Here is a 10,313-nt window from a genome sequence, read left to right as displayed (position 1 = left end):
TATGCATTAATTAATTTTATCTTAATTAATGCTTTGATTGTATTGTATTTTTAGCATATGGCCATTTTAAGAGTCTGTATTCTCCAGTTAACGATTAATCGATTACTGAATCAGTTGACAAGTCTTTCAATAATCAATTAATTATGATTAATTCCATTAATCGTTTTCACCTGAAGCATTAAAAAAAAGAAAAACTCTAAAATGAGACAGTTATTAGGATAAACTTTCTGGACTCTCTGATGGACTTTAGCTTTTCTTTGGCAGGACACCGACTCTGGGATGTACACGTGCGTCGCCTCCAGTCCCACGGGGGAATCCAGCTGGAGCGGGATGTTGACTGTCAGAGGTACTTTTACTAAAACACTCTCTTACTCCTCACACACTTCATCTGAGAGCCCCGTCTGTTGACTTAACGCGAGAGAATCCGCACCGGTTTCAGCCAAACCGATGATCCAAGCCACCGTCACGTTTCTGTGTCGCAGAGGAAGGAGCCTCTTCAGGATCCAGAGCGTCTGAGTTCATCCAGCTTCCAGGACCGCCGCAGAAACCCGTGGTTACCGAGGTGACCAAAAGCACCGTCACTCTGACGTGGCAGTCCAATCCTCACGAAGGCGGAGACGCTGTCACCTCCTACGTCATCGAGGCCTTTAGGTAAGAGTTTGAAAGCACAAACGAGACTTTTAACGTCAGAGGTTATTCCTGAACTCCAAGCTATCCTGCAGTTATATGAGCTTTTAATCTGTTTCTGTTCGGTCTTGGCTATTTCCACCTTTAGATTTGATGGTATTTATTTAAAATACCTCACTGCCACAGTGTTTGAAGAAGAATCAGTAAAACCTTGCTGCTAATTGGCAGTCAATAAGATCTTGCCCTCTTATTACATAGTTTAATAAAAAAGAAGTGTCAAAATTTATTAACAGCCAGAGCTGACGCTTATGTCATGAGTTTTGACTCTTCCTTTATCCTTGGGTACAGTGTGGTTTCACACCATAAAGAAAATGCCAGCTTCAGATTGTGAATACTCACGAGTCTTTTTCTGACTTTTTGCTGTTACTTTTTGAGTCTGTAAAGCTGAAGGACACGTTTTCTCGGCCATAAAAGTTCAATCACTTTGGTCTGCTGACATTGGGACATCCTTATGTTAGACGTCGCCATACTTTTCACCCTTCCATTGAAAAATTAACAGCAGCAGAGACTTATTATTGGTGGAAAAACACAGACGTTGCTGATTCAGTTGTTGCAGTCGGTCATTTGAAAGAAACCGTTGTGTGATTGTTGAGAGTAACTTTAGGTTTGACAGAATAGCTAAGAGTCCTTAGAAATCCTACAATCAAAACAATTTGCATGTCACATAACAACCTGCTGTCATTTGATTTATCTTCACAGTTTTCTTCTTTGAATTTGATTCATACTTAATGCACTTTTTGAACAAAGGAAACTTTTCCTACTCACTTTAAGGCCCTCGTCTTTACATCTGCTGACAGGGTTATGGACGTTCAAGGCTTTTGTTACTTTTATGCAGATTCTGAGGTGAGGTTTAATTGTGCACTCAGAGCTTTATGTTTATAATGAAATGCTGATAAAACAAGGGGACATTAATTATCCTGGTGAGTCTGCTTGCATTGTAAAAACCGTGTGCAGTGGTGTAGAAAATGCAGTACAAAGAGTGCTAAGTACAAGCATCGTACAACAAAAAAGTAAACAATTATTTTTTCGTGTGGTTGGTTTTCTGATTTTTTTTTTTTTTTTTTTTAAAGATGATTTTGTGTCTCTTCAAGTTAAGCCTTCGCTTTTTCTTCCGGCTCCGATTTTCTGACTTACTGCTCCGCGATAATGAAGTCTCCTTCATTTTGAGCCATTAAGAGTTTGGGAAATGACTCATCTCAGCCTAAGGGGGAAGCAGTTCTGTTAAGTTATGTTGGGGGGGAAGGAAGTGTGACACTCACTGCCCCAGTGTTTAGCCACGGTGTCCTGGGGAAAGCCAAAGCAGCTCTAACAACCAACCGGGGGGCTGCAGAAAGGCAGAGAGGGAATGAAGGAGCAGACAATTACTGCGGAGGTCAGACTGGCAGCTCTGTCCTGTCCTGGGGCGATCCAGAGAGGGTATGCATGCCAAGCCGGGGAGTTCACTCATTACAGTGGCAAGACAGAGAATACAGACTGCAGACACACACACACTCACACACACGCACATGCGCACACACATACATAGATTTCTCCTGGCGTCGAAAAACGACTCAGTTAGTGATGGATGCATCTACTCCTGCACGCTTCAGCACAGAGAAACAGCTTTGTAAACGCTTGTTTTTCTGGGATGTCGCCTGTATTTTCCGGTGCACCACTCACAGCCACAGGTTAGTTTCAAGGACTCTAATCCATTTTTTTAATGCTCATACTTCTTAAACAAACCCTTTGTGCCCGCTCTTAGTAATTATGCATCCTCAAAGGTAAGCTTCAAAGTCTTGAGAGTAATAGCAGTGGAAAGATAGCATATTGGTGTGAAAATTGTAGATAGGTGGATACTTTTTCATACAGCGACATACTAACCTTAACTCTAAGCCTACCTGAAAATAAAATGTGTCATTTTTGTAGATTTTCAAAGTCTTCAATAAAAGAGACTTTTGTGTTGACAAACTTGTCGCTGTGTGATAAGGCAGCGGTGTTGAGGCAGAGGCAGAGGCTGGTGACTAATCTGTTGGCTGTCCACGTCTCTGATCTCATTTCATTTGCTTTTTCCACCAATGACATCTGTAACAGGAAGAGAACATTACTAATAAGTTCACAGAGCTTCTGAAAAAAACAAGTTGCCTTTAGGTTTTGGGGTACCTCAGGGATGACTACTGGTTTCCCTTTAGTTCTTCATATAGTGATGATGATCCAGGCCATCTCATTCTGAATATTTTCTACTCTAACATACATGATATGCATTCCCTCAAAGCCTACAGGCAATAGCATTTGTTATCTTATATAAAATGTAAATATGGCTCATCATTTTTTAATTTACATCCAACAAAATGTCTGAAGCCATTTTTTCAACTGACAGTTTTTAGTCTTTATCATTTCAGTCTCATTAGTTTAATAGTAACCCTAGTAATCTAGTAATCATACATTTTTGACACATCATACATTTAATGTGCAAGTTAAAGCATCTGCTGCTTTTCCAGTCTTTTCTGCACAAAACATGTCTTTCAAAGCAGTTTTTTTTTTTTTACCAATCTATTAAACACACCACAGTATATTTTCTAGATGACCGAGTGACACCAAACTACTGAAATGGCCCAAAGTGCTGTAGTGACTATGCCAGGCCTTTATGTGGTGCTATAATATTGCAGTGGAAATATTGGGTGAACTGTGCACATAAAACTTTTATGGCAGGCCTATGACATCGTCCTTTTCCAGAAATTTTTAGTTTTGGTTGTCTATATAACAAAGACAAAAGTAGGTAATGCTGTATCACTGACATCTGTTTCATAAAATATAGATTTGGGTCAAAATAATGCTATTTTCTCTTGGGATCTCTTTGTTTACATGAAACTGTTAGAAATTTACTCTACAAATAAAATTTGATGGATTTCATCAATGTGGATGCGAAAAGAACCAAAACTTTCTGTTGTATTATTTAATATTAAAACTGCAAGACCTCCAAAGTCTGAGTATTACTTTAGTTTCTTGACATAAAACAAGTAATGTCTGTTTTTATTAAATATTTCTTTAATGGATGTATATCTCTGCTTTTCCTTGTTTTTAATCCAGTTTTTAAAACATGAAAGCCGCCTCTTATATTAAGTTGGGAAGTTTTAAATGATCAGTTCATTAATACTTCTTAGGAAAGAAAATGCTGAGATTTTCACAAATTTCACAAACGAGTTGGTTGAAATGGTTGAGTTTTATAGGAAAGCAGCCACTGTTGCCACTTAAAAGCCAATTTTAGAGTTTCAGCTGGACACTTTAAATGGCAGAACTGCTCCTCCGGAGTACATTTGGTGAGAAAAAATGCCCCTGTTGATAAGGAGGGGAGGGAAAAAAGCGGTGACCTGCTTGTTGTAATTACCTCACTATTTTCCTCTCCACAGAGTTGAGAAAAATGTGAAACAGTGCCGTGCTGTTTGATAGCACCTGTATCTTTCCACAGCACCAACCTGCCGTTTCCTCGACTGACTCCTTCATGAGCCAACCTGCTGCAATAAAGGAGAGAATAAAACTTTGTCTGCAAGCTGAGACCCGCCGTGTGCTTTTTAGATAAAAAGAATCTCAAAGATTCGAGAAACCAGTGATGAACTCTTTAACTCATCCGCTTGCTCATTCAGTAGGAACTACTTAAAGAATGTGGGGAATTAGTCATATTTGCTCACTTTCTTGCTGAGAAATGATGAGAAAGTCAGCGTATTGAAGAAACAAACAAGTCAAGTTGTACCATTTTGTTTGAGTTTTTAAGACGCCGATTCCTTCTGCCTGCTGGTTAAGGCAAATGGACAATTATTTTTTATTCCCCTCAGGCAAATTACGATTAAATAGGCAAAGAGAAAGCAACTATGCCTTTTGTCTAAGCGAGCTGCATATGGCTAAAGGGTTGTTTTGGTGGAATAATTATTAATCAATCTTGTCTCTTTTTTTTTTTCCCGGCTAAATTGGAAAGAGACCTTATGGCTAAACAACTGGAGTTTTCAGCATATTTATCTGAGCTGAATAAAGACTGGATATAACCCAGCAAAGATTGTGCTGCTCATTTTAAAGGAACTAAATAAGTGTGAGGATCATTTGAAAGTTGTGAAGAACATGGACATTTCTGGTACTTCTATAAGCTGGTACACAAATTAGACTTTTTTTTTCTCCTAAGTGACACAACCAAGACTGCATTATGCCATCTCTGAAAATGCAATCCTTAAAGGTGGTTATTATGGAAAGTTGACTCGTTTTTTAGCTTAATATCATCTTAAAATGTTATTCCCTCATCAAAAAATACCTGGGATGTTGCTTTCATTATTTCATGCATGAGAAATCCTTGAGTCTCCCATGGCAACCTTTGGGGCTGCCTAAGCACTTGTTTTCACAAAGCTTCGCCTATTTCCACAAAGCAGCATCTGCCTCTCAGAACCCCCCCCGCCCCACCGTCACTCAGCTCCTCCAGACTAGCGGCAGCAGGAATCAGCAAACACCTGGTGGAGCTGCTCATCTGCTGAGCTCATTGTGCAAGCTGCTGTTCAGCCCAAAGCTCGTAAGAATGTTTGTAACTGGTGCAATGAAAAGCATTGTGATGATGCAATGAAGGCGGAGTTTCAGAAAGAGCAGGAGCTTCTTAAAGGGACAGAGGCCAACTTTCAAGTTGTCCAATTACAAAGTCAATTTTTGTTTAAGTCATGTTTTCGGTGAAGTGAAAATCACTTCTGTAATTCACTAAACACAACAAACCTAACTAAGCAAAATGACAAACTAAGAAAACTCAACGGCATGAACTAACAACCTGCTAAGATTATTTTGCATGACGCAGGATTCTTTTCTATATCTTGGCTGTTTTTAGTTATTATTTTGGTCTTCTCTGTCATTTTGCAGCTTCTCTATTGATTTTGTTTATATATCTTTCTGCATGTGTATTACTTTGATTGTTACCAACGTTTGACGGGGTAGAAAAATGACAGTGACATAATAATGCTTCATTCACTGACGGATTCAAAGTCTTTATTCATTTTCAGCTTTTCAAGTGTCTCTTTCTAATGTATTTTATAATTTTCTAGTACAACAATCATTCCCTCCAATTGAGAAAGAAATTCTGTTTGACACTTCTAAAGAGAATCTTTACTCAAACTAATTCACCCCATCGCCTTGACTTATTGCTTTGAGCTGTCTCAGCCTCAGGAGATTGGAGTGTGTTTTTTTTTTTTTTTTCTTTTTTATATCTGTCGGGACGACTACCGTGACTAAATTTTACAGGATGTGAACTTCAGATCTCTCCTTCTGACACTGACTTTTCCAATTTCATCCGTCCGTGCTATCACCGGCGGCAATCACTGAACTAACCATTGTGTTCAAACCCATGTCAATCAAGATGAAACGATAAATTACAGAAGCTGAAAAACCCAGGATATTAGAGTCTGTTTGATTATCTGTGTTCTTTTTTTGGGTGGAAAACATCCTCCTGATTAGGATCGGAGGGATTCATATTAGTATTCCGGTCACATTCACAGTTTCTTTTTACCTGTAATCGAAAAGGCTAATGTTTTTTTTTTCGATTTAGAAAACAAGTTTTAATAATCTCGTTTTCCTTTGTGGTGTTTTCCCTCATGCAGCCAGTCGGTGGGCAGCACCTGGCAAACCGTTGCCGACCATGTGAAGCACGAGAGACACACAGTTGTTGGACTTTTCCCAAACACGGTTTACCTGTTTATAGTCCGAGCCGTCAACTCCTACGGCCTCAGTGACCCCAGTCCGATCTCTGAGCCGGTCCGGACACAGGGTGAGGCCCTCACTGATCTGTACACACCTGATAAAATGCAGAGTTATTTAGATGTAAAATAACACCAGTGTTGTAAATTATTTTCAGCTGTTTGTTTTTTTTTTTTTGTTTTTTTTTTCCAATTTGTGGAGTTGAGTTCTGCACAACTCCAGTATAATAAAACATTGCGTCACTGTAGTAACATAAGTATGTACTCCCAAACTAACTCTCGCTGGAGCACTTGTTGATGTAATTTCAGCATTCAGTTTTCTTCAGTCCACACTTTCCCTAAAATATAGATGATCTAATGAAGGACAACTAAAGTCCAGCTGCGGCAGGATCTTCGTTTCATTTACTGAAAAACATCTTTTGGTTCAAAATAAGAGCAAAGATCAAAAAGGAGCTTGCTGTCCAAATGTATCAATCAGAAGAAGGCACAAAAATATACCATATAATCATTGTGAACCTAAGTTATCAATACCACTGGTTTATGCTTAATGTGATATTTGTATTTTGCCAATTTCTACTTGTGGCTGAACATCATCTCACAATTTGAAAGAGTCCTTTGAAGAAAATAAAATTAGGTTGATGATAAAATTAGGCGATCTCATCATAGAAAATAATCAAAATATCAGTGGAAAAATACAAAATGCAGGTCAGCAACTTTAGGAAGGGTTTGAATACTATAATGCAATTTAAAGCTGTCTACTGATTGAGAAGGATATGAAAATTCGGTTAAAATATGCAAAAACACAGAGAAATTATTAGCATTATTTTTAAAAGTATCAGAAACAAACTCCTTTGTTGAATTAAAATAATCAGCAGTACGAATAATTCAGGTCGTATTGATATGTTAACTTTACGTTTGTCTGAAAATGATATTAGAATGAAACTGGAGAGGGAGGCTGCCCAGAGGCCGACGGCAACAAACGAGCTGAGATTTGTGGAAATAGCAGCTGTGTGCTACTTTTGACAACAAACTCCTGTTTTCACCAAGAATCTGGAGTGAGGAGCCGGGTTGCTGGGCAGAAAGTCTTTTGTTCCACATTAAACATCAAGGTCAGACAGCAGGTTTCCAAAGTGGGTAGGTGAATGTGCTCTGATGAAACCTGATTTAAATAAATAGCATGCTTCACAAAAATAAGTATATATACAACATCACCAAATGGACAGTGTTCCCTCAGGGAAACATGTAGGTGGATGTATGATCTGTGAGTTGATGTTTTCTTCATTGAATCCAGTAACATTCCTAAATATTCATCCTTTTAAAATCAAAACTTCCAGGTGGTGCTAGAAAACCACATGAAAGACAGTTTTATTTTTATGCATTACCATTATGTCCTTCAAATAGTGGCGCCCCCAGAAGGTTTTCCTAAGGGAGGCAAGAGCAGGCCAGTAAAAAAAAAAGAAAAAGAAAAAAATAAAGATTTATTCAACATTTATTCATCTAGTTATTGGATTTAGGTTTACATTGGAGCCACCACTGTAGTCAAATAAAGAAAAAAAAAGAAAAAGAAAAACTTACGGAGAGGATCATTTTAGTTTCGGAATGGTCTATCCAAAGTCCTGAACTGAATCTGACAGTAACTCTGTGGGTGTCACCAGGACCTAACAGATTTCTACCAATCCCAGATTAAATGCTGAAATGTAAGATTATTTAAGAATCTGCACACTGATTGTAGAACTTTGCTCCATGTTTTTTTTTTTTGTTTGTTTGTTTTTTGTAACAGATTTATTTATTTTTCAGTTGAAATGTGCAGGAAAGATGTTGCATTGACCTCAAACAACCTGCATTTCCTGTAAAACAGGAGCGTTTGCACTTTCTTAGTAAATCCTTTGCTTTTTACATTTGTCCATTTCCCTCAGTGTGCACTTCCATTTTTGCATATTTAAAGAAAATCAAAGATAGTGGATGTAGAGCAGAGATAATGTGCCGTGCTCTTTTAAGAAGTTGTTTTTCATGTACAGTGTCATAACTAATTGCTTTCTCAGCGTGGTGCCTTTCTGCCATGAGCAATGTTGAATTTCAAGTTCGTCTTTTATTTTTTATTTTTCATTTTTCATTTTTTGCTGAATGGCTGCTGCTCAGCTGTGCTTTGCTTTGATTTTTATTTTTTTTTTCTGGCTTGATCTCATTTCTTTGTGGTGTCAGATGGGAGTCCAACAGAGCAGGGCGTGGACCACAGGCAAGTTCAGAGAGAGCTGGGGGAGGTTTCCATCTACCTGCAGAAGCCCGTGGTTCTTTCTCCCACCAGTGCCAGGATTTCTTGGACTGTGAGTTCGCTTCGTGGCTGGAGATGTTTTAATTATCAAAATGGCGAAAGGCAACGCTAATCCTCATTCATTAGCTTCACTCTCTCCCTCACACAGCGCATGAAACAAATTGGATCTGTGGAAGCCCGAACGCTGCTGGAAGGCGGCTGACGTGCTTGTTTGTTTCCTGCCAACTCTTTCCAGGTCGCCCGTCAGTCCCGGTACATCCAGGGTTACCGCGTGTTTTACCGGATCATCGGGGGCTCCTGGCTGGTCCGAGATGTGGAGGCGACATCCGACTACAGCGCAGTGTTAGCAGATCTCCAGAGCAAGAAGGAGTATGAAGTCAAGATACGGCCCTACTTCAATGAGCTACAGGGCCACGACAGTCTCATGGTTCTGGTCCGGACCCCTGAGGAGGGTACGAGATTACCAACAATGCAACAGATTACATCAGCTACTTCCAGAAATCATGCAGAAACATGGACTTGTAGATATACTGCTGTCATCTAACACTTGTTCACCCATTTCAGCTCCATATTTTCTCCTCTCTCTAGTCTTAAGTGGCCCTCCACAGGCTGTTTCAGTGGTGCAGCTCACCAATAGCTCCAGCATCAGTGTCTCCTGGGAGCCACCGCTTCATAACGTTCAGACTGGCATCATCCTAGAGTACAAGGTGGGTCAATGCCCGGGAGCATAGCGTAGCATGAATTACTAAATCTAGTGTTCTCTGCAACATGTTTTTTAGATTCACTGTACTAAAAGGCTTTTTCCCTTGTACATACAGCATATACACATCTCTTGTGTGTAGATGTGCTGGTTAGAGTACCAAACCCTTCCAAATGTCCACAAAATTAGCCTAGCTTAGCTTGCTTAGCTTCAGGTCACATTACCTGTGTTACATTATCTGACATGTAGAATATGTTGGAGTGTTACTCATGCAAAGCTTCCAAAGACACATAAGAGTGTGATGGAGGTATCAGACTAGCAAAACCAATCAAAACAGAACAAGCTGGTCTTTTTGCTCTTTGATGTTTGCATTTTTTTTTTTTTTTTTTACGCAGGCTTTACTCAGAGGTGTATAGAGCTGTTGTTGAGATGGTTGTGAAAAACACTGATTTGTAATTAACAATTAGTAATGACTCTTTTGCTGCTCGTGTGCTGCCAGTTCTTGTTTTGTCATCAGTTTGTCTGCTAAACACTTACTGTTCCTGTCATCTGTTTGGTGAGCGGAGAACGAGAGAGAAAAAAACAGAGTCCTGATTGTCTGTCCATTAGCATTAGCACAACACTGATTACTAATCACCAGGCTGCTAATCCAGGAAAAAGTTCAACTCTATCGTTTTTGACGTATTCTTTCCATCTGCCAACACACGTAGAAACAAACAGAAGGCAGCTCATTTTAATGTTTATCAGCAGAAGGCAGGGATCAAACCAAATCCCGTAAAGTTTCTCATTTCCAAGGAACCATGTGCTGCATTTGTTAATCAAAGCCTTAAATATAAAAAAGCACTGCGTTCCAAATAGATAGCTTGGTGTTGCGGCACAGATGTTCATTATAACCTTCAGCGACTTCATTGCAGAACTTCATAAAAGGTTAATTAATGAAAGAGTCGCTTCCTGAATATCA

At 39.3% G+C, this 10,313-nt stretch overlaps 1 protein-coding gene across 1 annotated transcript; it reads left to right on the top strand.

The window, feature by feature from the left end:
* Window positions 1-268: 268 nt before the first annotated feature.
* Window positions 269-6,924, top strand: LOC148155896 (roundabout homolog 3-like). Its single transcript, XM_088012045.1, has 3 exons — window positions 269-346; window positions 483-651; window positions 6,285-6,924. Exons 1-3 carry the CDS (start codon window positions 280-282, stop codon window positions 6,511-6,513), a joined length of 465 nt encoding a protein of 154 aa, XP_087868171.1. The 5' UTR covers window positions 269-279; the 3' UTR covers window positions 6,514-6,924.
* Window positions 6,925-10,313: the final 3,389 nt, after the last annotated feature.

Source organism: Poecilia mexicana, unplaced genomic scaffold, assembly GCF_051168715.1.
Source record: "Poecilia mexicana isolate PSO_F unplaced genomic scaffold, ASM5116871v1 scaffold_13, whole genome shotgun sequence".
Taxonomy (NCBI): Eukaryota; Metazoa; Chordata; class Actinopteri; order Cyprinodontiformes; family Poeciliidae; genus Poecilia; species Poecilia mexicana.
The sequence above is the reverse complement of the archived record's forward strand: the minus strand, read 5'-3'. Positions and strand labels throughout refer to the sequence as shown.